The 26,905-nt window shown below is 52.4% G+C and overlaps 13 protein-coding genes and 1 non-coding gene across 14 annotated transcripts; 8 read left to right on the forward strand and 6 right to left on the reverse strand.

Annotated features, from left to right (window-relative positions):
• The first annotated feature begins 10 nt into the window (after positions 1 to 10).
• Positions 11 to 96, forward strand: BU25DRAFT_t115. The gene has a single exon. It is a non-coding gene; the product is annotated as a tRNA-Glu (tRNA).
• Positions 97 to 132: 36 nt separating this feature from the next.
• BU25DRAFT_442352 (uncharacterized protein) lies at positions 133 to 1,538 on the forward strand (the record flags this gene model as incomplete). The annotated part of the gene is made up of 5 exons (XM_033709292.1): positions 133 to 320; positions 401 to 405; positions 549 to 885; positions 933 to 1,218; positions 1,288 to 1,538. Exons 1-5 carry the CDS (start codon positions 270 to 272, stop codon positions 1,536 to 1,538), a joined length of 930 nt encoding a protein of 309 aa, XP_033558080.1. The 5' UTR covers positions 133 to 269.
• A 736-nt stretch (positions 1,539 to 2,274) lies between these two features.
• On the forward strand, positions 2,275 to 3,166 carry BU25DRAFT_494050 (uncharacterized protein; the record flags this gene model as incomplete). The annotated part of the gene is made up of 2 exons (XM_033711753.1): positions 2,275 to 2,465; positions 2,570 to 3,166. The coding sequence occupies 2 exons, from the start codon at positions 2,275 to 2,277 to the stop codon at positions 3,000 to 3,002; spliced, it is 624 nt and encodes a 207-aa protein (XP_033558081.1). The 3' UTR covers positions 3,003 to 3,166.
• A 722-nt stretch (positions 3,167 to 3,888) lies between these two features.
• Positions 3,889 to 5,609, forward strand: BU25DRAFT_414055 (putative amino acid transporter). The gene has a single exon (XM_033707189.1). It carries the CDS (start codon positions 4,161 to 4,163, stop codon positions 5,559 to 5,561), a length of 1,401 nt encoding a protein of 466 aa, XP_033558082.1. The 5' UTR covers positions 3,889 to 4,160; the 3' UTR covers positions 5,562 to 5,609.
• A 420-nt stretch (positions 5,610 to 6,029) lies between these two features.
• BU25DRAFT_170256 (uncharacterized protein) lies at positions 6,030 to 6,700 on the reverse strand. Its single transcript, XM_033700816.1, has one exon. It carries the CDS (start codon positions 6,606 to 6,608, stop codon positions 6,129 to 6,131), a length of 480 nt encoding a protein of 159 aa, XP_033558083.1. The 5' UTR covers positions 6,609 to 6,700; the 3' UTR covers positions 6,030 to 6,128.
• Positions 6,701 to 7,222: 522 nt separating this feature from the next.
• Positions 7,223 to 10,489, reverse strand: BU25DRAFT_375184 (uncharacterized protein). Its single transcript, XM_033704084.1, has one exon. It carries the CDS (start codon positions 10,180 to 10,182, stop codon positions 7,315 to 7,317), a length of 2,868 nt encoding a protein of 955 aa, XP_033558084.1. The 5' UTR covers positions 10,183 to 10,489; the 3' UTR covers positions 7,223 to 7,314.
• A 142-nt stretch (positions 10,490 to 10,631) lies between these two features.
• On the forward strand, positions 10,632 to 12,528 carry BU25DRAFT_170260 (Dor1-like family protein-like protein). Its single transcript, XM_033700817.1, has one exon. The coding sequence runs from the start codon at positions 10,706 to 10,708 to the stop codon at positions 12,185 to 12,187; it is 1,482 nt and encodes a 493-aa protein (XP_033558085.1). The 5' UTR covers positions 10,632 to 10,705; the 3' UTR covers positions 12,188 to 12,528.
• A 4,246-nt stretch (positions 12,529 to 16,774) lies between these two features.
• Positions 16,775 to 18,004, reverse strand: BU25DRAFT_170272 (Calycin-like protein). The gene is made up of 5 exons (XM_033700818.1): positions 17,742 to 18,004; positions 17,561 to 17,693; positions 17,338 to 17,509; positions 17,188 to 17,282; positions 16,775 to 17,134 (listed from the first exon to the last, which is right to left on the reverse strand). Exons 1-5 carry the CDS (start codon positions 17,855 to 17,857, stop codon positions 17,054 to 17,056), a joined length of 597 nt encoding a protein of 198 aa, XP_033558086.1. The 5' UTR covers positions 17,858 to 18,004; the 3' UTR covers positions 16,775 to 17,053.
• A 1,214-nt stretch (positions 18,005 to 19,218) lies between these two features.
• Positions 19,219 to 19,854, forward strand: BU25DRAFT_349111 (uncharacterized protein; the record flags this gene model as incomplete). The annotated part of the gene is made up of 1 exon (XM_033703232.1): positions 19,219 to 19,854. A coding segment is annotated over one exon (636 nt), but the record flags the coding sequence as incomplete, so codon positions are not given.
• Positions 19,855 to 21,171: 1,317 nt separating this feature from the next.
• On the reverse strand, positions 21,172 to 21,398 carry BU25DRAFT_375193 (uncharacterized protein; the record flags this gene model as incomplete). The annotated part of the gene is made up of 1 exon (XM_033704086.1): positions 21,172 to 21,398. A coding segment is annotated over one exon (192 nt), but the record flags the coding sequence as incomplete, so codon positions are not given.
• Positions 21,399 to 23,056: 1,658 nt separating this feature from the next.
• On the forward strand, positions 23,057 to 23,434 carry BU25DRAFT_461683 (uncharacterized protein; the record flags this gene model as incomplete). The annotated part of the gene is made up of 1 exon (XM_033710461.1): positions 23,057 to 23,434. The coding sequence occupies one exon, from the start codon at positions 23,057 to 23,059 to the stop codon at positions 23,432 to 23,434; it is 378 nt and encodes a 125-aa protein (XP_033558089.1).
• A 138-nt stretch (positions 23,435 to 23,572) lies between these two features.
• On the forward strand, positions 23,573 to 24,343 carry BU25DRAFT_461684 (uncharacterized protein; the record flags this gene model as incomplete). The annotated part of the gene is made up of 2 exons (XM_033710462.1): positions 23,573 to 24,060; positions 24,118 to 24,343. The coding sequence occupies 2 exons, from the start codon at positions 23,573 to 23,575 to the stop codon at positions 24,341 to 24,343; spliced, it is 714 nt and encodes a 237-aa protein (XP_033558090.1).
• A 228-nt stretch (positions 24,344 to 24,571) lies between these two features.
• BU25DRAFT_400074 (uncharacterized protein) lies at positions 24,572 to 25,587 on the reverse strand. The gene is made up of 2 exons (XM_033704952.1): positions 24,994 to 25,587; positions 24,572 to 24,941 (listed from the first exon to the last, which is right to left on the reverse strand). Exons 1-2 carry the CDS (start codon positions 25,352 to 25,354, stop codon positions 24,730 to 24,732), a joined length of 573 nt encoding a protein of 190 aa, XP_033558091.1. The 5' UTR covers positions 25,355 to 25,587; the 3' UTR covers positions 24,572 to 24,729.
• Positions 25,588 to 25,811: 224 nt separating this feature from the next.
• BU25DRAFT_414061 (uncharacterized protein) lies at positions 25,812 to 26,069 on the reverse strand. The gene has a single exon (XM_033707190.1). It carries the CDS (start codon positions 26,024 to 26,026, stop codon positions 25,859 to 25,861), a length of 168 nt encoding a protein of 55 aa, XP_033558092.1. The 5' UTR covers positions 26,027 to 26,069; the 3' UTR covers positions 25,812 to 25,858.
• Between the last annotated feature and the right edge of the window lie 836 nt (positions 26,070 to 26,905).

A 26,905-nucleotide genomic window follows, 5' to 3' on the forward strand; every position in this document is an offset into this window, starting at 1 on the left:
CACTACCCTATCCGTTATGGTCTAGTGGCTAGGATACATCGCTCTCACTACTTGCGAAGTGCCGATGTGGCCGGGGTTCGATTCCCCGTGACGGAAACATGTTTTTTTTGACTTTTTTATTTTTTAATAATCGCTTCGCGGATTCCTACCTCCGACAATCCACTGTTTCTCGCGCCCCCGGATGTGCACCACCAGTTTACCTGCGCGATTCAGAGTCATCAGCATGCCGATGTTGATCAAGCTGCGCTGCTTCTTGTCGAGACCTGGTCATGTCCATGCGTGTCCCCAACACCATTCGGTCACGAGCTCTTGACCGGCTCGTGAGAATTCTGAGGACCCGTTCTCGAGTGCTTTGTTGACGTACTCATCATCGATGACACTTCTTCGCACCTATATCCAGGACATGTGGGCCAGCATCTGCTGAGCTATTCCCTAGTCCTTTTGTCTTTCATTCGAACATACCATGTCGCACTGGATGGCGTCTCTTTAAACAAGATAGATGTCTACATAAGCTCGATACCATAAAATTCCCTCAACCTGGCTCAAAGCTCTTCTTGGACCTCTTCAATTACTGTCTTCGTACACGCTCTATCATGCGGTCACTTTACTCTTCTAGAACCTCAGTTCGTCAAACCTTCGCCTCTCGAGGCGCGTAGAACAGTTCGGTGTTTAGCCCCCCTCATTCAGCATAGAGACAGTGGCGTGGACAAATTAACCCGCATCTTGCTCGATCTTAGCCTAAGACGAGATCTTGGACGATATCCACTGCCAATCCAAAAGCACACTGAAAACAGACGACCTATCATAACGGAGCCAGATATTATAAAGAACGTTGCCAAAGGTGGCTTAGCACCAGATGATATCGACTACGTCATCTACTCGCATGTCAGCTTTTGCTTCCCATCTTGTTTCCGCCAACTAATAAGCAGTAGGTACATTGGGATCATGTAGGCGAACCGCGCGACTTCCAACTCTCAACCTTCGTTGTCGGCCATGGGCCACTCACGCTGCTAGCTGCTACATCTCCTAAGTTTCGCGGGGGTCACTCTGTCTTCGAACCTGATCTATTACCGGAAGAACGGAGTATCGAGTTATCTGATCCATCTAGCGACAGTCTCAGGAACCAAGATTCCGCCGTAGCACCAGGAACATTGAACTTCAACGCCCCATGGCGCCCACACGGCTCTATCCCACAAACTATCGACCTCTTCAACGACGGTTCACTTCTACTCGTGAATGCCCCTGCTCATCTGTCTGGCCACATCAACCTACTCGCATGAACTTCAGATAACCATCAGATCTACCCAGACGATGATGCATGCCATGATCGACGATTTCTGACTGGAGAAAAAGAAACCGATGAATGGACTGACGCTGAGGGTCATGTTTGCTGTATACATGCCAATCGCGAACAAGCTGAGGAGACTATCGGGAGAATTAGGGTGCTGGAGAAAGAGAGTATTGGGGTTATTTTTGCGCATGATTTTGAGTGGGAAGATGAGTCGAGGAATAGGTCAAAATTCTTCGGTGTTGAGTGAAAACGTGGCTCCTGCCTTATCTGCGCTTCACCTTCACTTACAGGAACCCGCCAGCGTCGGCGCCGCGAATCCGCATTCCGCCTCCAACTCCCACCGATCCCAACTTTTCTCCAGAAACACCTCAGCCTATCTGCAGTCAAAGTCGAAAGTTGCGTTCTTGAAAACTGGGAGGGCCTTGGCGAGGTCAAGGAGATAGGGTCGATGTGAAATTGTATCCAGCTTACAATCTTTATGCATCTCCATTACAACTTCAAGTTTCAGTAGTATCGACTCAGCCGAATGTGAACTCTTTACAACACTAACATGCACTCTACCATGTAAGCATCTTCCAGGAAAACTGCTCGAGTTGCACCTAGTAAAAATAAATTCTGGGGCTTCCTCGTGCAGACTTCGCCGGAGAACCACATGTAGGGCGGTAATCCAACGGTATTCTTCAGAAGCGTCCTCAAATTTTACTGTTCTGTTTATGTCAAGTCTATTCTGCTGCACACTTCATACATATCCTGATCCAGCTTCCGCTTTCCGCTTTCCAAGCTGCCATGTCTACGTTGCCGCTATCCCCAAACAACACCAAGTGTGGTTTACCTTCGACAGCTTCGAACAGTTCGTCAGGCAAGACTTCCGAGTGCGCAAGCGCGAAGGCAACATGAACGTCAACACGGCGATTTGGTATTGACAGATGGATTTCCATCATCCCTTCTGTTCTCTGCACTGGATACCCCGCTTCAACATTGTTATGGCGCATGTTGTCGCCGTCACCGGCATGCTGGAGAGTTTCAAGGGCGATCCTCTTTACCCTTTCGTTGTGGCACTCATCAACGCATTCCATGAGTCAGTCACCAAGCAAAACGACTTCGAGTACAAGCAGCGTTTTTCTCTCGATCTGGGTCTCCGGGTCATACGACTACATCTACTGGGGCAAGAAGGGTAGAACAGTGATGAACTTCGCCATCAAGACGCTTGAGCGAACTCCTCTCGTGGAGGCGTTCGATCGCGAATCAGGGATGGGTAACTTCTGGGACATTCTGCAGTACGAGAAGCCGAGGAATAGGGCAGAAGCTTGGTGCGCAATGGGCTATGCACTACGTCATGTACCTGGAGCGCATCGGCAAGACCATTGAGGTTGACGACAAGCGCATCGAAGCTGATTACTTGTTGAAGACTAATTTGCTTGTGCAGCATTTTGCGAGTGGGGATTTGGATGCTGATGCGGATCGGGCTGCAGAGAGCGCTTTCGCTGAGCCGCGCATTCAGGCGCTCTTAAGGGATGCTCCTCCGGTGCAGAAGTGCCCAAATAATACGAAGAAGGAAGATATGTGGCTGGACCCAGACGAGGCTTTGGAGATGTTGAGGGAAACAGAGATGGTGAGAAAAGCGATGAAGGAGGAAGAGGAGAAGAAAATGCAGAAGGCTTTGCAGGACATGGCGGGCTTGAGTATCTCCTCGATCACTCTTGGACAATGAAATGTCCAGTAATTCTGTGCGTTGAACTCGCAGCTTACTTTCGGAGGTTAGATGACCATTCTCTTTTTTTGTAGTACTCTAGCAGGCGTTCTTGGAGCCCGAACCATACCCCTAGGTACATGATAGTTTCTTGAGAACAGATATAGAAGGTTCCTCGATGGGCCAAGACATAACTGCTAGATCAGCGGTGCGAAGTGCTAAAGTTGCTGGGAACATTGTTCGTCCCCACGTTGCAGAAGCAGCCTTGTCAATGTCACGCCCTGCTAACACCTTGTGATTGAGCAAACCTGCAATGCAGCCTTGGCTCTGTCAAAACGTCCCGATAGACGCGTTCGAAACGCGGCACATCGACAATTACCACCGCAGTAAACCGCTCCAGACCGAACCTGATTCCGTCGGTCAACGTCGGGATCCAATCACGCAGGGTCGAACAATCAGTCGCCTCAATCAAACCACCCAACCACTCCATGTGTGGCAGCATCGAAAGTTGCATCTCGGAGAAAGGTACGTAATTCTAACGTGAATAGTGCAAAGCTGCGGCCAAGAACGGCCAAGCTTACGCTTCTACAGGTTAAGCAAGCAATTAAATAAAGAATCAACGACAAACGAAATCCACTTCAAGGGAACGAATTTGCTAAGATTTTTCTTCCAAGCACGCTAGTGAGTAGCACAGCCGTTGGCATGGGTCCGCTATGCTATCTTCAGTCTAGCAATCTCGCTTACCATACTGCGAGTGGAAAAGCTGCCGCGACGCATCACAAGGGTTTGCATGCCTAGTCAGGCCTAATGCTTCTCGAAGACTTCTCGTTACAACACCGAAATCATCGTGACCACAAAGTGAGGCCAACCATGTAGCGCTCAGACTCTGTAACGCGCGCCCGAAATGCCGACCTGTGCGCTCGTTCTCCACGGGCAGAGATAACGGAATCTGTTATGTCAATTCCATTACTCCGGTAAGGTTGCGGGGGAACCTGCTCAAATGTATATGTACCATGGGGCACCTGTAATCATGCGGAGGGAGATAGGTTCTTTGTTTCGTCACCCTGTCTGCAGTCTCTCGGTCCTCTAGTTTCCGGTACCGGCCAATCTCAGGACCATATTGTTTGGACTTTTCAGGCCTGCAGTTGTCCATCACACTGACACTCTCCGACCACGACAATGTCCGACCAAATCACCACTGGATCCCCCAAGCACGAAAAGAATTACGAAAACTCTGACATGGCTGACAACAACGTCTTCGGCGAGGGCGAGGTCTGGGACTCCCAGCGAACGAAGCAGATCGCCAAAGATGGTGACGCCCACTTCCACCGCCTGGGCTGGAAGCGTCTCGCAGTTGTCACTATCGTTGAGGCTATCGCCCTTGGCGCTCTTTCCCTGCCTCAGGCATATGCGACCCTCGGCATGTTCCCTGGCGTTTTCCTCACAGTCACACTCGGCTGTATTGCCATCTTCACCAGCTACATTGTCGGCCAGGTCAAGCTCAAGTACCCGGAAATCGCATCTTACGCTGATGCCGGACGTCTGCTCTTCGGCCGCTTCGGCTACGAGCTCTTCGGTGCCGCGCTCGTCCTCGAACTCGTCATGGTCGTCGGTTCGCACGCTCTGACCGGAAGTATCGCGCTCATCAACATCAACGGCGGCCACGTCTGCTCCATCGTCTTCTCCGCCGTCTCCGCTATCATTCTTCTGATCCTCGCGATCCCACCTTCCTTCTCCGAGGTCGCCATTCTGGGTTATATTGACTTCGCCTCCATCCTGATCGCCATCGGCATCACCATCATCGCCACGGGTATCCAGGCCGGCGACAAGACCGGCGGGATGTCCTCTGTCGACTGGTCCGCCTGGCCCAAAGAAAACCTCAGCTTCTCCGAAGGCTTCGTCGCCGTCTCCAACATCATCTTCGCATTCAGTTTCGCCATCGGCCAGTTCTCCTTTATGGACGAGATGCACACGCCCACAGACTACATGAAGTCTATCTGGGCATCCGGCACGATCCAGATCTGCATCTACACTCTCACCGGTGCTCTGTGCTACGCGTTTATTGGCAGCGACGTGCAGTCCCCTGCGCTTCTCTCCGCCGGCCCGCTGATCTCCAAGATCGCGTTCGGAATCGCGCTGCCGGTTATCTTCATCTCGGGTTCGATCAACACCACCGTCGCACTGCGCTACATCCACGGCCGTATGTTCAAGAACTCGGTGCTCCGGTACATCAACACCGTCGCGGGCTGGGCGTCGTGGATCGTGCTGGTCGTCATCTTCACGATCATCGCGTGGATCATCGCCGAAGCGATTCCCATTTTCTCCGACCTGCTGTCGCTTGCGTCCGCGCTGTTCGTTTCGGGCTTCTCGTTCTGGATTCCAGCGGTGATGTGGTTCCGCCTGCTCCGTACTGGAAGTCCGTTCGCGAAGGAGAATCTGGTGACGAGCGCTGCGTGCTTGTTGGCCTTCATCATCGGTATTGTGACGCTGGGAGCTGGATCCTATGCTACGATTGCGGATATCATCAAGCTTACCACAAATGGTAGCGCGCATAGTCCTTTCACTTGCCGATCGACCTAACTAGAGGATGAGATTAGAGCTCTTTCATGTTAATGCATAATGTTCCCCACTTCAGCCATGCGGTTTCTCGTTTACTACGTGACTTTGTTGATCATATTTGTGATACCATTGGAATTCGGGGTTTTCTACACTACCTTCTAATTCTGTCATATTCAAATCATGAGTCGAACTTGACGCGGCCACCTATACTTACTGGAGTAAAATCAGTCTCTTTTTTTTTTTTTTTTTTTTTTTTTTTTTTTTTTGAAGAACTTGGACATTCCATGCACCCGTTGCTCCAGGCAATCAGTGTCATATGATGAACAGCTTCCGTGGTAAGCGAATAAACAAGCGTGATCGCATTCACCGCCAAATGTGTCCTGATCCATATCTGAAGATGCCGTTTGGCCCTCAGTTCGGAGGATAAATCTTTGTATTTTAGATAGTGTTTTTTTTTCATCCTTCTAAACCCACCACTCTTTTCCGTAGGCGTCGACAGCTTTGTGCATATCGTGTGCATTAAAGAACTGTTGCAACCGTACGGCTCCGATATATCTTTCGAGCCAATTGAGACCTTCCTCTGCACGTTCAGGGTAACGGAGCCGCTTTCATCCGCAGCTTCAAGCTGGCTAGGGACCGAGGACGTTTGGCGCGGCGTTCGTGGAGTTTGTCAGCGGCATACGGAGATGGATGTCGTCGGCGGTAGAGCTCGAGGCGGATTTGAGCATCTTCTGACTCCTGATAGCCCATCGTCCGTCCGCTTCGTATGTACGGCTCGTATGCGACGCTCATGGTAGCCTTGCGGTGGTTCCTGTGCTCAGGTATGCGCGGCATCCGTGGACCCGTAATACCTTGGGCAGCTTTCTGGTTCGCATTTATCTGCTCCTGCTGGTGAACATTTATGAAGAGCGCTTTCCAGTCTACGGATCTCCTCGGTAGCTGAGTGCAAAAGCGAACGGGGAGGTGCACGTCGCTCCCGCTGATGTTGTTAAGACCGCAACCTATGCGAGTGATGGGTGCTGAAAGAACTCGATGGCTTTCCAGTTGCTGCATATGCATCTGCACCATTAAACAAAAGCCGTGAAAGTTGTTAGGAGGTAGCAAGAAATGATTGGGTTGCCATGTTATGGGGTTGCTTGTGATTCTCGCACGAAAATATGCCCAATTGTGAAAGTCTAAAGCCGAGTAAACTCGCACTCGTATTGTTGGAAACTGTCCCCTGTGGGGTCAGCGTTGTAGGAAACTGGCCATATGATGACGGTCTCTTGGAGTTTTGTATGGAGGAACAGAAAGTCGATTTCGGTGCGGAAGAACCTCTACACCTGGCGAAAGACCATGTATAGGAAAACGTTGTCATCAATCGCGCTGAGAATCACAACAACGATCTCTGCGGAGAGTGCTTGCATGATCGAACGTCGATTACGGAAGTGCGTTGGCGCACAACGAGGTGTCGAGAAGAAGGTAATTAGGACCGTGGAACCAGAGGACGACAGGAGAGAGCATGTTGATTTAGGGAAGCAAAGAGTCCAGGCTTATAGTGCGGTCCTACTTGTACGGCATATCTAGTCTATAATCGTTCGGCAAGTCTAGCATCCAAAGTAGCGTCCAGTCAGTAAGTCTGTCAGTCCCATCACAGGCAAATCGAATGGTGACCGGCACCTAGCATTACAAGGTCTTTTATTGTCGCGCGCAGTACGCGTTGGCGATGGAGCCAAAGAGGAGTATCTATCCTGCCAAACGCTAAGAAGTAATCTATATATCGCCAGGACACCGTCTATGCGTCGACCGAGGCAGGTGTATTGCCTTGCTTGAGTGCCTCCAACTTCTCAACCTGCCTCTTTAGCATAACAACAGCGCCTAAACTGATTGTCCGCAGGCCGTCACGCTCGCCCTCTCCGCCGGAATTGGTGCTGCGCTCGACCACGTCCTTTGCTGCGTCGATAGCTTTATCGAGAAGCTTGGGTGCGTCAGGCGCATCGCTCCGGTACAAGTACTGCAGCTCGTGCGCAAAGGGCGCGATGTCATTACTGAGTGCGTGGTTGATGAAAGCTCTTGCACGGAAATACGCGCGCTCTGTGTACAGCGCAGAGCTGAGTCTTGTCTCGGGCGCCGCACGCTGAACGTCATAGCCAGCTTCGTTGTAGTATGGATCCTTGACAAGCACTAGCCCCATTATCGATACAAGGGCTTGCAGTAACGTGCTCTTCGCGGGGCTCCAGCTCTCGTTTCGCTCATCTGTGTGCCATGTGCCCAGTAAGCTGAGACAGATCTTGCCGTCCTCGTATAGGTTGGGGTTGACAGGCCCGTTGCCATTTGTCCAGCTGTGGAAGAAGGCCTCGGGCGGTGCTTGTGGATATGAGGAGCCGAGGTGGAAGTCGATGACGAAGGGCGCATACTCGTAAGGCGTGTCGCTCGGGCCAATGATCAGGACCCGAATAAGGTCGAGGCGCGATTCCCAGGTGCGGACGAAGATGTTCGGTGGCAGAGAGCTTTGCAGGATCTTGTGCTCCTTCGCGATGCGGCGCATGAACGCTGTTGAGGAGGCCGATGTGTTGTGCAGGTAGTGGTGACTTGATGGTGGTGGGGTGTCGAGGATGAGGAACGGTGCCGGTGCGTCTGTTGATGACTCTGCGTTGTCCTGCAGCTCAGGTGCTGCACCGTTTGTTGCGTCGAGTCCCGAGTTTGTTGGTTCTGAATTTGCGACAGGGTCTGGTGTTGTCTTTGAAGTGTCCACACCATCCACAGGTTCGAGATCAGGCATTGAGGTATCATCGTCATCATCCTCTTCTGCCTCTTCCTCGTCTTCTGTTGACCAGTCTGCCTCGTCCCCAACGGGCGGCTCACCCTCCATGCCTTCGTACTCAATCCACATCTCGTTGAACGAAGCGGAGTCAAAGTCGGACATGTCTTCTTCCGAGTCTTCGATCGAGTCGCCGTCCAGCTCTTGCATGTTGAGAAACTCGTTGTCCATGTCAGTGCTGTACGCCAAGGTGACGCTCTCGTACACCACGCTAATGTCGATGACGGGATTGGCAGCACCGAGACGGACTGTGACTTTGCCATCAAGGCCGAGGTCAACGACCTCACCGAACCAATCAGGTCCGCTGACACGTGGCATATGGCCTTGTACACCAGAGGGATGGATGAGAACGAAGTCGCCCCTTCGCCGTGTCAAGGCTGGAGACGAATATATGTCGTAGAGGCTGACATCCTCGGTGGTCTCGGATAGTTCGCCAGTCGTCGCAGGGCGCAGTAGATCAGCGCCAAAGAACTTGATGTCGTGGTTCTTGAACCAGCGGACGCTTGCTATCCGGTCTCGCGACTTCACTGCCTGGACCACGCCTACTTTCGAGGGCTCCTTCATCCATTGGCCGACTTGATCAGGCAAATCGCTGCTCCTGTCTTCCTTGCTGCAAATGATCTCAGCTGGCCACACCTCATCGTCGTCCTCGACATTCGGATCTGGTATGAGCGACGAGCTAACGTCTTCGGTGATGGTCAGGTCTTGCCATTGCACTGTGACCTGGGTGTGTGTTTGCATAACGAGAAAGACGTTCATGTCGTACCCGAGTGTTTCTGTACGAGATAGTCGGGTGACCTTGCCCTGCGGATATCCGTTCGGTAGTGTGTGGGTCCCATCGTACTTGACAGCCGCGCCTGCAAGGTCCTTGAAGCGTACACGGTCGCCAACCGCTACGTCTGTGACGTGGTAGGTGCGATCTGCTCCGTTGGCTGATAGTGGAAGCGTCGATGCGGCGCCAGCGGAGGCATCATATCGGCAGAAACTCGGGCTCTCGAACTCGTCTCGGCCAAGGTTTGCGGGCGGCTCCTCTGCTGCGTACTGTGTATCTTGGGCGCCGATGCTCCTTGCCAGCCACTGTACGTCGATCTCGAGAGGCCTTGTCTCGACGATCATGCCCTCAGGCTTGATGTTCGGGTCGAAAGCACCGTACCTCCAGAGGCCTCGCCGCAGGTTGCCCTTCTTCGTGCGTACAGTGTCGCCTACGCTAAGGCGCTCGACTGTGATCTCATCGTGCTCCAGCTCTCCGGGGTCTTCGACGACGACGACCGAGTTGTTCGACAGCTTGACAGCGACTTCGTCGTAGACGTTCTCGATGCGCCCCACCCAGTCGCCGTAGACAACGATGGCGCCCTCGACATAGTCGTGGACGTTGAGCAGCTCGTTGGCGGGCACGTTCCGTATCGAGAGGTCGTCGGTAGTTGCTTGCGTGATTTGCCCGCCTTGAAACTGGGTTGCTGGGAAGAGAGTGCAGACGGCCTTTGTGCCGATGACTGTGCCACTCATGTGGTCCTCCGCCCTCCTCTTGACCACATCGCCCACGTACAGCGCCCGGTCGAGTAACTGCAACTGCGGCTCCGGTATGAGCTCTGTCTTCAGCTGCGTCTGCCACGATACGAGCACTGTGCCTCGTGGTGGGATGCCGGTCTTCATGAACTTGTGGAACTCTGCCGGCGGGATGTCGGCGTGGCGTTCGATGTCCTCGCCATAGTCGCGCTGTGGCCGGGGCTCGTGGGTGTCGACGTCTGTGAAGGAGCGGTCTACAACGCCTACGCTGTATTTGTCGTCCTTCAGGCCGACGGTGTCTTCGACGCAAAACACGACATGGTGGGTGCGTTGCATTGATAGAGCCGCGGCGAGCAGACTGCGCCGACGGGACGGGCGGCTTTCGGGGCCGCTTTCGGAGGGTTGCTGGTCGGAGGGTTGCTGGACGGAGTGTTGGCGCGAGGCGAAGACGCTGTCGGCTGGGAAGAAAGGCACGAGATTGTTTGACAGTGGCTGCGATGGTGGGGCGTCGGAGGCTGCGGGGCTGCTTGTCAGGAAGCGGTCTTGGAACAGGCGCGATAGGAAGCCCTCAACGAGGCCGCGGTCCTGGTCGGCGGTCGGGTCGGGGATGGGAGTCGGGTGTCTGTCAGAGCGGGAGTGTTCGCCATCCATCGCAGAGTCGCTGCAGGCCAGCAGGCGTGCATGTGAAGAAAGGCGGCGTCGCTTCTGGCGGATAGGGCTTAGCGTGCAGCAGGGATGGCGCGCCTTCCCCATCACCTCCGTCTTGCCCGCAAACACCCCCCGCCGTGATACGTGGAGCGTCGAAATGGGCCATTGAGCTGTCTGACGCGTGACGACATACAGCCAAAGCTCAGCCAGCATGGCCGACCCCCTCTACGAGCTCCTCGTACCCTACTTGGACGCCCACGCTGCACAGCAACGGCGCTCGTCCACCGATGCTGTCACCAGTGCGTACCTCGCCCGCCTGACGACGCTCCCGCTCGATGCCCTCGCGTCCTCCGAGCAGCAGTCGCTGTCACAGAGCTCGCAATCAGTCCTGCGGTCATTGCAAGCTCTGTCCAAACGCTCCCACAGGCCAATCATAGCCTCGACCGGCCACCTGCTGCGTCTGCGAGACACTTTGCCACAGATCGGGCACAATGCAGCGACCATACAGGCCGAGCTGCCCAAGCTGGAGACAGCTGCACACAAGTTCGCCGACAAGTACAGCAAGAGTGGAGACAACGCCACACTGGACAGACGGAGCAAGGCCATGCTGCTGTCCAGGAACATGGACCGCGTGGCTGATGTGCTGGACCTGCCAACGCTGCTTTCGTCGGCCATATCATCGTCGTCGTCAACGGCTGCCGCCCAAGCCACCGCTGGTACCAGCTCGGTCACATCCAACGCCAACTATGCCTCTGCGCTGGACCTCCACGCCCATATCAAACGTCTGCATGCCCTCTACCCCGACTCGACCCTTGTCGCGTCCCTCGCCGGCCAGGCAGAGCAAGAGATGAAGACAATGACGGCAAACCTCATTGCTTCTCTGCAATCACAAGGCATCAAGCTAGCAGGTGCCATGCGGACAGTTGCCTGGCTCAGACGCGTGGCTCCTGAGCTCGATCAAGCATGGTCGACAAAGCAGACTGGCATCGGGAGCGGTGAGGGCAGTCTGGGTGCTCTGTTCTTGGTATGCAGATTAGGCTGCCTAGAGTCGATGCTCGGCGCACTCGACCCTCTGCGTGAGCTCGCCGGCCACGAGACAGACCGGCGGCTGGGTGGTAGTGCAAAGACCGACGGCGGCTGGTCTGCTGGGCAGCAAACTGACAAGTACTTGAAGAAATACCTCGAGGTCTTCCGAGAGCAGAGCTTCGCCGTCATCTCCATGTACAAAAGCATCTTCCCGTCCGCGCTACCTGCTCCGGGGCAAGATGATGCTGCACCCGCTGTCAAGCCTGTAGCTGAGTCGAACCCACTACAGCCCATCCCCTCAGCTCTGGCAACCTTCCCGCTGCATCTTGTGGAGATGCTTTTCGACACATTGCGCGAGTACCTCCCCAACGTTCAAGACCGCTCGGCAAGGGACTCGCTCCTAACACAAGTCTTGTACTGCGCTGGCTCGCTCGGCAGGCTCGGTGGTGATTTCAGCATGATGATCGCGCTGCTGGAGGAGGACCTCAAGGCCGAGCTGGAAGGCCAGGACGAAGCAAGCCGTGGGGGACAAGAGGCAGAGGAAGAATGGGTGGAAGTCATGAAGAAGCACCGTGTACAAGCCTCCAGGCTGGAACTACTGGCTTCCGGTGTAGGCACGGGCAGGACGAGTAGTCCCGTCGAAAGAGTTGTCAGTCCGCTCAAATGAACTCGGTAGCCGCTTTCACTTCGCATCAACCTGCTCGACTACCGCCAAGCCTGCTAGGTGCGCGGTCTGTGCTTTGCCACTCCTTCGGCCAACACCTTACTGCGCAGCGAAACTGAGATTCGTTGCGACCGACTCGTGTTGATCATGCAGACGAACATCACGCCAGGCTCAACAGCAGCTCCTCGAGCGCCATCGACGTGCTGTCGAGCTGTTGAACCGCAAGCTCAGCATCATCCCCAAGCGCGTCTCTCCGTCAGGCGACTACCCCCACGATCACCGAGTTCTGCGAGAATGCCAAAACACTCCATATCCCCAGCAATCCACCATAATACCAGATCTGGTTCTTCTTCCCGGAGCACGACAAGCTCATTACCGCCGCCGGCATTGCGCGCAAGAAGGAGGTTGTCGCAGGTGCTATGAATCTGGATGTCGCTAAGGCCATTTGGTTCTGGCAGCTCAACCGGACGCACGCATTCGACTCTCACTACGAGCAAGTACGCTGGAACATCCTCTTTGCTACGATTGTCGGCGCGTCGTCCAACGCCTCACAGCACTGTAATCAGAAGGCGCGTGAGTTTGCTGCAGCAGCGCTCGTGCGCGCTTGGATAGAGACATTGCAGCAAGCAGACAACATGTTCGTAGCGCGCAAGTCGTTCTTAAAGTTGTGGGTAAACGGCGCGTATGATCTCCCTCAATAGAGTCCTGGAGGCAGACAACGAACGAAGGCTGTGGTCAAAGATCTCTTCAACAAAGTTCCAGACCTGCCGTTCCCTACGGTGCAATTCTTGGGAGAAGGTAGCGCAGCAGCCACCGGAAGACGCCTCGAGACATGGGTCTGCATGTGCGCTACAGTGGTACAGACACTTGGGCAACACGGTGAAAGAAACGAGAGCAGGGCAAACGAGGAAGGCAGAGCAAGACTTACTTACATCGGCGATGGATGGCATGGGCGTACGCCACGTTCGATCGTGCCTGTCAGATGAGCTGTTCGAGCGCCCGCATGTTCAGCTCCTGATGTGCGACATCGACGAGAACATCATCACCCTTGCGCCACGGCCGGTCATCGAGGAGATAGACACGTGGATGACACATGCTGCTGCTGAGGATCTGATCATGAGCCAGAACACCCAGGTCGAGTCATTGGACCAGCTGTTCGACAAGATGTCATTCTTGACGGACTAAACTAATCGCTCTCCTACTTCAATACCGAGTATGGAGTCTCTCGGTCGCACTGGCGTGCTTCACGGCCACGTCTCAGAACCCGATCAATGCACTTCAAGCATTCGAGTACCTCCAGCTTATAGTTCACAAACGCGAAAAACACACGGCACCAACATTGAATTTTCCAACACCTCACGTGCCACGCATCTTTTCGCTCAAAACCACCCGCACCATCCCTAAACCACCCCCTCACAACACCAAGCCACCCCACAACTCCCGCAACAAGCGGAAGCCCACCCTCCCAAAACTCTTGAACTGCCATTTCCCAAACAACTCCCTCAACTCGCTCTTCGCGCGCTTCTCATGTGCACCCTTGGCTATTTCCTCCCCAATCTTCTTCACACGATCATTGATAGGAAAAATACAATAAACCTCGTACGACGCCACTGGTACCAGAGTTGCTAGCGCCATTGCCCAAGTCTTCCATTGCTCGGCCTGCACTGGCTTTGGCAGACACGATGTCAACGGGGTAGTAAGCACGAGCGAGGCTGCCAAGATGCGCGATGAGGGTTGCAGGTAGTGCAGACCCCAGGTTTACGGGTTGAGTGAATTGTTTGGCTGCGAGGTTGGGCGGGAGGAGTGCGGTTAGGGGGAGGACCCAGAGGGAGAGGCGGGAGGGTAGACTTGGGGATATTAGCACCCGGTATCAAGATCGATGATTCGCGACCCTGCGAGGATTCGAGGCCCAAAGCTTGAGAGTCCGAAACTGAGGTGGGTCACGAAGACGTACCTTCAAGGAAGATGAGTGAGGTCGCAACGGTGATTTGGAGGGCTTGCACGAGGGACGTAAATGTATCGGGGTCCATGTTGCTTGGTTGTGATCATCAAAAATGTGACATGCTTCGTAGCCTCTTTACTTCGCTGCTCCAGCGTAAGTACTGAGTTCACACTTGTTAGGCGTCCGTGAGCTTATTTGCTGAGGCTACTTTCGTTATGCGCATAGTATGAAGAACTATCATCGAAGTGGGGTGGACAGACCAGGTCGTGCCTGAGCAGTTGTGGTCAGGTGCGGTGAAGTGCGCACCGGTAGTGCGGTCGCGAAACGCCGACTTGACGTCGTGGATCTGTGAAGGGAATGTCTCTGATTCGCATTCATCACACCACGATCTTGCGGGTGCGCTTGGTATTTCGGATTCGTGAGGCCTGAACTCCACGATGTTACTTGTACGGTAAAGAGGCCTGCTTCACGATGTATTGCAACTTGTTCGCAATCGTGCTGCGCATCCGCATTCCACGGCGTCCGTGAAGTCAATCATCGCAAGGAAGGTGTTATATCAACGCCGATGCTCTGTTCAGATTCTGCTTTCACATCGCATGCGCTTGCGATGCTCATGAATATTTGATCTAGGCACCTCCTGCTAACCGTTGCAGACACCAAGCATCCAACAACTCTTCGGCGACTCTCCCAAGAGCAAGATCAACATTCTCGTACGCTCACATACCAAGCTCGAAAAGTCCTACCATTCTCTTATCTCAAACAACAACATCCAAGTCTTCGAAGGCAAAATCTCCGACATCCCAATCCTCGTGCAATGCCTCAAGCGTACAAAAGCTGTCTGTCTTCCTAACTGTCGCTGTCACCGACAACATACCCGGCGTCACCATCTCCGCCAACACAAGGATTGGCCGGACATGATGTTCGTAATGTCCGGCGGGCTAACACACGACATACAGAAAGACACCAGCTTAGTTCTGAGCGGCAGCAGACGTCCATCAGTTTCCTAGATTTGGCGGCGGGCATGATTGAGGTTGCTGATGCGGATGCGAGGTGGGAAGGCAAGCCATGTTAGTGTGGTATTGGGGAAGGGGAGGAAGGCGAGGTTGAAGTGGTGGGCGCCGGTGGTGTTGGGGAAGGAGTTGTTGTGTTATTGGGCGCCGTGGTTGTATCGGTGGTTGCCATGAGTAAGGAGAGTCGCACATTCAAGGTCGCAGCGATACCCGGCAACTGTGTGATTCTTTAGCCGTAAACGATGTGGTCAACTCTCACGATACGAGGAGTCCTTCGGTAGTAACTTGGAAGGAGTTGGCCTGCTGCCGGGTACAGACTCTGTCCTGGATCCCTGTGTTCGTAAAGCGGCCTTTTTGAGAGCGCAGAACGCCATTGATCTGGTTTCAGGTCGACGCAAGTGCCGATTGGGTCGGCCTTGGAAGGATGTATGCACACGTGTCGATTAAAGCGGGAAGGCGCACCTGACATGCATGCAGATGCGCGTACAATCTTCAGCCCTGCCCGACCTAGCTCGCTGCAAGACAGCAGTAAGGTTGGCAGAGCTATGGGGCAGGATCAGGAGTTCATGCGCGAGATCTGGTCTTGTCAGATTGAGCACTTCTATCCAAAAAAGGGATGGGCAAGCGCTGCTTGTGGCACAGCGGTAAGTCATCCTGATGCTAACTACAATAGCAGAAATGATAAGCGTGAAGAGAGCGACCAGATCCCTGCTGATCCCCATGACCATCTTTTCACCTCTAGTCATCCTCAGTCTTTGGATCCTAGTACGCCAACGCGGCGGCATTAAGTGGCTCTGTAGAGGCAAAGTGTCGTTATGCTGGATTTGACAACGTGTACGAGCTTTAGCAGAGCGGACCTCCAGCACCATATGTACAAGGACCACCTCAATGGGCACCGCAGCCTTACTATGTCGTACAACCTGTTCAGAAGTGGGAACCGCCTACGGTACCTCAAATGGTGCCTCAAGCACGGAAGACGGATGTCACGACTGGTGAGAGAGCAGTGTTTGGAGAGTGTCGTAACGGTAAGATGCAATTTACGTATAGGTTAGATTGTTGAGCAAATTACTCACACAAAGCATGTTGCCGTATACATGGAACCTTTTTTCGCACAAACTTGGACATCTTCTTGCCTTATAGCACGTACGCGGCAACATTGAATTCGAATCGCCAATATCTGAGAATCCCTAGCTTGATTGCGATATCCGTTCCGAACGGTGATTGTTATGCGTTCGCGATCCTCTGAGGTGTTTGTGAGGACATCTTCGCCATGCCCTTTAGCCACGAGGTTAGAAGTAGCTGAGGGCCCTATGAATGCTCTGGACCGCGATTGTAGCCTCTGCTTTCGTTTCGTCGTCATACTTCAACCGACTGTTACCAAGCCACTCAGCTACGAGCAAAACAGGGGTGCTTCAGCACAGTCGCATGGAATAAGATCGACTTCTTAGTTCAGAGATTGCCTTGCCTAGCCAAAAGGAAAATTTGCGAATACTCCCAAGGTTCAGCAGTCTAGAACTTCTCACCAGAATATGCATGCTCTCTCATCTTGCGCGTAGCGCACACAAAGGCCCCTTCTCAATCTCCTCTAACCTATTAAAAAGAGCGCCCACTGTGCTCAGACCTAAGCAGCAAGTAGTCATCCACTGAGGCTTCGAATCGCCGAAGATCAAAGTGAAAGTGACTTCACGTAATGCGCTGAGCTCATTTTGGCGTCTGCCTTGAGTGTTGCGCACTCGCTCGGCTCTCTTTTGCACAGAATCATCAAAATCGACTTTGTCGAGCGTTCGGTCACAGTCTCCATCGCGCGGCTGTGATTCAATATTTGGAAAAGATCGATGATTTGGATTATGATTTTGTGTTCGATTTTGCCCATGTCCAAGTCCTAACCGAGAGCTCTCAATTCGAGCCTCGGCCTTCTTACGCATCGCAGCCAGTCTGATTGAACTTTGAGATCGCCGAAGCATCAGAGCCAAAAGCAACAGCACGGTCAATCCAAGCCTAATTATTCAGTTAGTACATACATTATCTCCAGAAGGGCTTAGGCAACTCACATCGATGCTCGCAGGAGCAGGCTGACGCTCCCTACTCAGAATGTACAATGTGCTCCAATTTTGTGTCTGCACAATGGCCCAATCAACGGCATAGTCTAATAAACCCATCAACTTTTCACTCATTGAGTCAACAGGGGTTGGAGATCATACCTTGTACAATGTAGTTCGGTCCCGGGCACTCAGCATCAGGTGTACCAGGGAAGCTGACCACAAATGCACCGCCAGCGCCGTATGCGGCATCGACTGGAGTCGCCGTGCCAACGATGTTGATGGGCTGGGGGCCTACTGTTGCTGTGTTGAGCACACGAACGGTGCCGTTGTCCTTCGTTTTCATTAGCTTCCTTTCTCGATGATTAGGGAAACAGCAACGTACGTTCAGCTCGTAGTTAGCAGTAACGCAGCTGGCGCCTGATGTTGGGCCGAAGGGTGTGCCGGCAACTTGGTACCAGGTTCCTAAATAGGCTTCGAGGTTGAACTTGGGGTCTGGTACGGGGTAGAAACATGAACTATGAGATGTTAGGTCGCTGTTCGGGTTTGGTTGATGCTATCCTCACCCGTCATATTGCGCAGCTGCAACATTTGGTGTTGTGGTAGTCTCATTTGACTGGCGAGGCATCAAAAGGCCTGATGCGACCGAAGTCAAGGCTGCGATGGTGGTTTGAACGCGCATAATGGTATCGGTGAAGGTCCGACAGGAGGGGGCTCTGGGACTGGTAGTATCGTATAGTAATGTGCGGCTCAAGTCTAAGATATTGCTAGAAATACCCTGTGTCTACGCAGACCATTCAAGTTTTATCTACGGTTCGCCCAGAGTAAACTATTACCCCACAAAGACCCCAATTTCCCAAAGAGGAGCGAAGCGCGAGGTGCAAAGTGGCTGGTGAACTATTACCCAACACAACGTCATCTGTGCTTCGCGTCACAACAAGCTACTCCGCTTCCAGACCAAGCAGTCGTCGTAAGTTCACATTGTGATATGCGCCGTGCCGACTTCCTGCTCGAACCAACAGCAGCAATTGAGCGTAAGGAAAGCAGCCGCTTGCGGAGGGCGACAGGCGCCAAGACAGCGGAATCTTGTCCTGTGGCAGTGTGTGGCAGAGGAGGCTGCCAGTAACGTAGGCGCAGGGTTTCTGTTACGCGACTTTACGGTTGCGGGCAGCCGTTGTTGAGCGATCTGGGTTGATGTGAGGTTCAGGTACGCGATCGACGGAGCTTGATGATGACGTACCTGCCGGCTTGGCATGGAACCTGCCACGAACTTGTCATGTGAGACTAAACACTTCTTGACCATTCATCAGCTGATGAGTCTATATCGAAAAGTGTGCAGGACTTTCATCACTTCATCTCACTATAGGCTTCGCTGGATTTTGTTACATCCGCGCTGGTTTGTCGAAGTTTCCTGCTCACTTTTGGCAATATGAAGCTACACATCATTCTCTACACCTATAACACTTTCCTTCACTGCCTCCAGTGCCGAGGAAGGTGCTTCCTCGTTGTGAGTCTGCATCCTTGCGACTAGCTGCTGTAGTCTACAATGTATTACTATCTATATTCTTTTGTGTTTATTCGCGTCGAGCTGTGCTCCAGGGAAACATCGACGAAAGTTTGAATGTTGCTCAACTTCTTCCTTTGCAATTTAGCTCAGTGCAAAGGAATTACCCATTGAGAGCCGAGGCGGCGCCGGCTGGTCGTTCTTTGTTCGTCGTGTCCAACGCTCTTTCACCTCTGCTCCAACTTTTCTGTCAAAGAACAACATTGCTCCCACGGCTGGCTATACCCCACTCGCATCACGGCTTCCAACTACACGCCTTTTACAACACTTTAGAACTAGTGCGCATCATGTCCGGCGTCTATGAGAGCGGATCTGGCAGCCTGCCATTGGCGAAACGCTCACCTGCAAAGCCACTGTCGTGTCCTTACGTACCAGGAGCGACCTTCATCGCACATCGCCACCAGCCACCTGCGCCGTTTGGTACTTACTATTCTTGATGCGAACGACCTAAGCAAAAGGACCTCCAGCGAACAACCCAGCTCGACTGGTGTCTGGCGCATCCTCCTGCTGAGGGGTGCACGAGCTTCGACGACACTTGCTCCTTCACCGTAACATCTGGGATTCGTACTGGCGAGAACTTGGGCGCTCAGCTAGTGCTTACCGATACTGGACTCGTTGCGAAGATCTACGATCCACTGTTTTACTCGTTTCAGGACCAGGATTTTCAAGACCTGGAAGTTGACGTCGCGACTGCTGCCGACTCTGAGTACAGTATCGAAGCTGCCGCCTACTCCGAACTCCAAGGCACGTCAGTAGAAGGCTGCATCACGCCCGAGTATAACGGCTCCTGGACCCTAAACGTTACGGGCGATATTCAGGACGAGCATATCACTCGCCAGGTACGATTGGTCCTTGTCGAATATGTGCCTGGTGTGCGAATGGCGGATTTCGAACCACACAGCCTCACACCAGAGGTGAGAAGAGACATTATGGTCAAAGTCATTGAGGCCGACTACGATATTCGTCGCGCTGGGGTTCGACATGACGATATATCGCCGCGAAACATTATCTTCTCTAAGAGACCAAACACCGCAAATAGAAACTTCCGAATCAGACTAGTAGATTTTGGCCACTCGACTGTGTTCAAAATCCGGTTCGGACGTCCACTACGGTAGGAGCTTTGCAGCCCTCTGTTCAACTGGACTTTGACTGATCAATGGGCCAGTATGGGCTGGCTACCACCCTGCAGCGAGGAGAGTATGAACAAGATGTGGGAGATCTGGGGCGAGGGAAGGGGTGGGAAGTATGCGATGGTGAAGAGGAACCTGAATGATCGGCTAGGAAAGCCATTGAGGCCAAAGCCAACAAGTATGACAAAACGTAATCGTTAAGATGTGCCCATATCGTACCAGGCATAGGGCAGAACCGAACGCAGTCAGCCACATCACCTCTAGGCTTTTTAGAGGCATTCAAGGTCCCAGGTTGATGGTAAAGATCCTTTCACTTGTACGGTGGGATGCAGGTCTCCTCTGAACAGAGTAAGGTAGAGTGAAAGAAGCCATTACGAAGCAAGCTGTAGCATATTCGGAGGCTCTCACCTGTCCATTTGTGGCACTTTGCGATTACGATAACCTTGTCCTACTTAGGTTCGACAAGGAACTGAACATCGCGCTTACGACAATCGTTGAGCGGGCTGATATCCGGAAAGCGCTTCTTGGTTTCTTGATCGAAGCGTGTGAATACGCGGACTTGACCTAAGCATTGAGAGCAGAAGTAGGCGTTCTCGCCGAGTTTGCACTAGCAGAGCTGAAGGAGCCCTGGTTTCATGCATCCGAGGAGGCACTCATGATAGCATTGATGCTCGTATTGGGCAATACTTGCATACGACTGATAAAGATTGTCTATGTCGCTTGCATCAATCCAGAAGACCGCGCAAGCCTTATTCTCTTGTCTTGTTCTGTATGCAAGATCGAGTGCGAGCTGTGTTGTGTGAGGTATGAGAGGGAAGATGACACATAACGATGTTGTTTGCAAGGCAACATCCCAAGATCTTAAGCTTCTCGTGAGTCCCGAAGCCGTCGCAGATTAATACTCGTAACTTCTCGTTAGCCAGCTCTTTGGTTTGCGGATCAAACACGCACATGAGCCACTCCAGGCTGATCTTAGAGTCGTTATAGCCATTTTAAGAATGCGCGTAATGCCATACAGGGGTCGGAAACATAGTCTAGTCGCTGTGATGTGTTGAAGCTGGCCAGATGAGTGGAAGTGGCAATCTCCCGTCGGCGCTTATGCACTCAATTGCAGTCACCATTGTGCGTTTCACACCTGCGCCCCTATAGTCACGCATGTCATCCTTACCTATAAGGACCTTGATAGAGCGGAGCATGCTTAGTATGACGCCGGTCTCATCTATATTGTACACGTTTTCCGGCAGACTGGCCGGATCTTATGGAACCTCCCCAATCACTTCGAACCAGTGTGTGATCTTGCCGTATATGTTATTCTCGTGACGTTTCTAGCCAATCGCCTAGGATTTCCTTGCCTTGAGTTCTGGATGACATTTCTCGAAGGCCCGGGGCCAGTTCTGGCCTGGCGGCTTGCTTGGCCTGTTTGCTGCGGACCGCCGACGAGCTACGATGAGGGCTAGCAAGGGTATGTACTTGATCCGCACAGGCTTCCCAAGACTAGATATCAGCAAGGCATATTGTAGAAGGGTTGATATGATTGAGTTGATTGATCTGTCTGTGAGCTATGGCAAGGATCGATCGGGACTATATAGTAGAAGGGAATAGCAGTGGAGGGATGGGAACCAAACTGAACTAACCGAATGAGCTGGACAATCAGTGCAGCGGACCACTGTCAAACACTGCAACGGACCGCTGGCGAACACATATCAAACAACCGCTTTCTCCTCCTCGAGGGTGAGATACTGCTGGCTCTGGGCCCTTTCCTCTCTGGAACATCGTCCGCGGGCACGATGGTGGAGAGTAGACAGAGGAACATTGGCGTGTTCAGCTAGAGTGGCGTATGTATTGGAGTATTATTGAATTATTAGAAGGACTCGAGGGCGAACCTTGAAGAACTACCAGCATGATAAACAAAGCTAAGCCTAATTAAGTAATCCACACTAGGAGAATCGTGCTTTCCGACAGTATGTTTGAGGTGCGCTGGAAAGGAGGCTCTGCGCCAGCACCTGGCTGGCTCAGTCGATACTGGCGATCGTGAAGATGGAGGATAAGGAGCAAACAATTAAGCATGACATCAGGCAGCAACAGACGTGCCATATTTCTCAAGATAACTCTCATGTGATGTTAAGAGAAAGCTTCTAGAAGAGCACCACAGCACGGTCATCCAGGCACAGCGCGGAATACAGTACAGGTGGCGTGCTTGATAGTTACGGCGTCACGTAAGAGCACCAGGCTGCCGCGCTAAGATACGGCAGTTTGTCCCGACCCCGAGAAACTTTTTGGAGAAAGGCCAAAGGGACTTGAAGTCTCTGGACTTTAGAGCTGTCTTGTTCTTTTGTTAGGCTATTTTTTTAGACCCCGATATCTACAGCCATGCTGTCGGTTGAGATGAAGTAGGGTTTGTAGCGATTGCAGATGTGCGTGCGACAACTGAAACGATCGATAGCAATACCAACAATGCTGTAATTTTCTTGGTGTAGTTGTTTCTAGCCAGGACAAATGCCTGGAGAACGATGCTATGGTAATTCCGCTTCTGTAAGTCTGCGTGGGCAAGCTGTAAACGTGAAATCAGCCAATCCATCTCTTCTTAGGGTGTTTCCCGACGACTCGCGTGCGACGCGTTTCTCAATCTCGAAGCTGTTATGTGAGAGCAATTCATCTTCTCTTCTATCATATCATCACGTTTGTTTCTTTGGCCCTTCTGGAGAACTGGACATTTTCCATCGACCTATTCAAACTCTTCAGTCAAATGATCACGCTTTCACCATATGGGCCCAGGCTCCTGCTACAGCTTGGATGCAGTGCTTCGATTGTCTCATCTCCCCATAGCTACGACTCTCAGGTCGAAGTGGTTGAGGTCTTCCCTGCCGCCCCGCTCTACTACTTACTGTGCCCTGCACCCTCGAACACATGCTGTTTCGACACTAGCAGAACGCCGTCAAGGATAATCTAAAAATTTCACGAGATTGACATATTGTAGCGCAAAACAGCGTCCACATCTGTTGCAAACATTGTGTAAACACGACATTGTGCACACCGACAGTTCTCCGATTGGCCAGGGCCAGAGTCGCTCATTCACAATGTACCTTCACTTCCTGTCTTTTCGCTACCATCGCATAAATGTTGACCTCCAAAATCTCTACAATCCATCAAAGCTTGCACCTTCGCAATCCGCCTAATCAGACGCGACATGGCAACATCCTCGCGCAGCGCGTCTAGCGATTCGCTTTCGCCACCACCCTCTTCCCAGGAAGATGACTTTGGTCCCTATTTCCCTGGGCAAACTCTCATTCTCAAGCGCCACATCCCCGCTCCACCCTGCGGTCGAGATTACTGCGATTTGGACGCCCCGGATTCAGATGTGCCCGACGAAGTCTCAAAGCTCGAATGGTGTCTCGCACACCCTCCTAGGCCAGGTAGTACAGACCTGAACAATACGCGCAAGATCACACTCAAGGCACCGATTCGCACTGGTTATGAGTGCGGCGCCCAGATCTTGTTGACCGAAGATGGGCTTGTCGCGAAGATTTATGATCCACTCTACTACTCTTTCTCTCGAGATTACTGATAAAACTGTAGCAGAATCTTGAGTGAAGCTGTACTCAGTGCTTGTGCTTTCACTACGGTTCGCAAGCTCATGATCCATTCCACAGCCTTTAAAATCCTACCGCACTCTTAGCACAAACCAACTTTCCTTCCCCAGAAGATGCCGATAACCACCTTACTGCAGAGCTTCGACGAAGCACTGCCGGACATCATTATCGTTCCATCAAAGCCTGAAAAGGATTGTTGGCAAACAAAAGAATCCTCCGAGCAAGTCAAGAAAGAGAAGCCCCCGCGGATTCTGATCTACCATGATGGCGCCGGCTACCTGTCCGCGACCGAGAAGTACCTAGCAGCACACGAGTCTTTGCTGAGGGACGAAGTTGCAACGCCGCCGGAGCCGAACCGCTTCGTACGAAACGAGGCTGATGGAGTTGCACACGCCCGCACCAACCTCTTGAATCCACTTATGCGGGCTGTCGACGTCAACGAGGGTCTGGTAGGCAAGTTATTAACAGCGTCAGAGCTTGGAGTTGAGACCCTGCGCGTGGACGTTGGAGTCTTCTACACGGTCAAGGGAGATGAAGGAATCGTCATGATGGTGGAGTTCAAACGAACTGATCTCATCGACAAGGGATCATTCAAGACGATGTGAGCCAAGAGATACCTGCACCGAAAGACCTTGGAGCCGTACAACGACGATATTAGGAAGTACCTACGGGTAAAATCGAACGCGACGAAACAGATCAAGCAGGCCAAGGCGTACGCCAAGCGAGCGAAGTGCCGGTGCGTTGCTCTCTGTGACTACCAGAGCCTGATCCTGCTCCAGTTTAGCGAAGACCTGACGACAGGTGAACTCATGATCGTTGACGAGACGGAGACTACATTTCGCAAAGCCCTGTTAGGCTTCCTCTTGACAGCTATCAGACATTGAGGGATGTGCCATCTGTCTAGCTCTACCACCATAGCTCATTCCTCTTGTGTAGAGCCTTGATAATTCGCAATGGCACAGCAAAGGGGTTGCAGGGTTCTGTGTGTGCTCTGTGTGCTCAATGGGATCCGAAGAGTATCTCCGTGAGCCTTCGAGTGCGTCCAGGATTGCTATAAGACTGAGAAAGCGAAGATTTTGAGAGAACGAGGAGCAATTTGCGTTATCGATGGTGTCGATTTGGAGAACTGGAACGATACGAGGTTGGCTACGCGGAAAATATAAAAGCAATATGTCATGCGGCCTGCGCATGCCCAATAGCTCGGTAAATGGGCCGTGAAACAGAAGAATATACGAATGTGAAATATCGTAAGGGAAGCATTCAGACAAGATCATTGCTCAGCCACGATCTCGACCCTGAACACTGTACCCGCCAGTGAAGTGTCTCCGCCAACCGTGATGTTGCCGATACCAAAGCCTCGCTGAGTGTGGCATCCTTCCGGCTCCCAGTTCTCGAGCATATAGGCGAAATACCCATAGCAGTCTTGTGCAGTCCAGAAGACGCCTGCTGAAGTCTCCGGTTGCGCAGCGGGAGTGACTGAGACTAATCACTGTCAGTACATGTTCTCAAGTGAAGCTTTCCAGCAGAGCCTTACGCCTGACGTCCCATCCGCTGATCTTGTTTCCTTCCGCAGTCTCAACATTCGCGGATTGCCTGCTGTTCTTCGGCCCATCGAGTCGCCAGTCAACGACCTGGGCGCAGACGATGTCATCGGCAAGTCGATCTGGATAGGCGCAGGGAGGCATCATGGCAACACATGCGTTGGTGAGGACAGACTCTATCTGTGGTCCAACGTAGAAGCCGATGATCTTGTCAGACGTCTTGTCGCACGATGTCGTTGTGCCCTCGGCTGGTAGCCATGTTGAGTTGGTATCTGCGCGGTTCTGGAAGATGTGTGTGACGGGTATTGCGAAGACTGCCGCACATAGTGTGCTGAGAAGGAAGATGCTGTACATGGTGATGTTTGTCGAGACTTAGGCAACGACAATGTATGTGTTGGCGGTTGATGATCCGCAGCGAGGATGTAGAGCGGTGCCACGTGGTACGGATTGCTAACGTGAGCACTATAATTTGTGAAGTAAGGGAGTTTGTGAATGGATCGACTTCGCCAAATCCCCAGTGCATATAGGATCTGAGAGCCTACGTCCACAAGATGTCAAGAAGCGACGTCACACAGCATATAACTACGCCCCGCAATGTGATGAGTGATCAAGGTCCTTTCATCGAGCTGCCGGCCAGCATGTCCCACGGTCTGATTATGTCTAGGGCTGCATAAAGTGGGTCTGAGGTACGACAAGAGACTTGATAGCCTCGGAGAGGCATTTGAAGAATGCTTCTTTCCAGTTTGTTTCGACTATACGAGAAATATTGCAGCTTCCGAGAGCTGTAATCATGAAGACTGATCTGGTGTACGGCAAAGTTGATGATAGCGTTTCATCGAACAAACAGCTTCGGCTGCGTCATTCTGAACGTTTTGAAACGAGGCGTTTGTTTCCTATAGCGGTCGAATGCATGAAACCGAGCCCTGCGATTAGAACAGGTAAGGCCATGAGAAGGTGCGGAGATGAAGGCTGGAATGTGGGGTAGTCAATGCGCTCGGGATCGACCGGCATGTACTTCATGCACATCCCAGTACTCTTGAGACAGCGACGGCCATGTTGCAGGAGAACAGGTTCTCGTCTGCGCGCTGTAGGCGATTGGCGAATACCTGGTGTTGAAGACGCGACGAGTATAGGACGATTAGTCATCGCGATGACAATAATCATAAGAATCCCAACATCAAAGGATACATTCACACTGCTGCCGGAGGGGCTCGGTGGTTAATCTTGATGAAACGTTGATGCTTTGTGCGTGCGAACTGTAAAATGAAGGTTCCGCAAAAGAAGGCTGGAGAAGGGCCGGGCGCCCGCTCATCAATGACCCCACTTTGCACCTCACGCATTGCCAGCACTGTCTCTCAGGCAGTTTCCTTTTCATGTGCCTTTCCTCTTTATATTAGAGGAAGAACACGTTGCGATGGTTTCCTGTGTCAGCCAAAAGCTGCTTACCTCGCGAACGGCGACACTGAGATGACGCCTGCGAAGCGCCTGCTATGCATCCACGTAAGGTCAGTCAGCAGTCGCAAGCATAAACAGCACACACTTCCGCCACTACCGCTCATTATTGTGAGCTTGTATTGCTAATAGCCAGCCTTGGGATACTAATCCGACGCAGCGCACAACTCAGCATGGAGACGCCTTTGAAACTCGGGATAGGTTGATTTACAATCCCTCAGCTCAATAGCAATCGTCGGCTTCAGTGACCATATCACGTCTCGCCAATATTCTCTTCTCTTCTTATATTTCTCTGATTGATTCTGAGTCCTCTGTAATTTCAACTGTCATTCCTTGCAGGCGATGCATTACTCGATCGTTGCAGCCCTCCTCGCGCCGAGCAAGGCTGAACCATTCTTTTTCTTGCTCTCCTTGCAATCGCTTTGCACTATTTGCACTCCGCGATAATTCAGC

The sequence above is a fragment of the Macroventuria anomochaeta genome, assembly GCF_010093625.1.
Source record: "Macroventuria anomochaeta strain CBS 525.71 unplaced genomic scaffold BU25scaffold_34, whole genome shotgun sequence".
NCBI lineage: Eukaryota > Fungi > Ascomycota > Dothideomycetes > Pleosporales > Didymellaceae > Macroventuria > Macroventuria anomochaeta.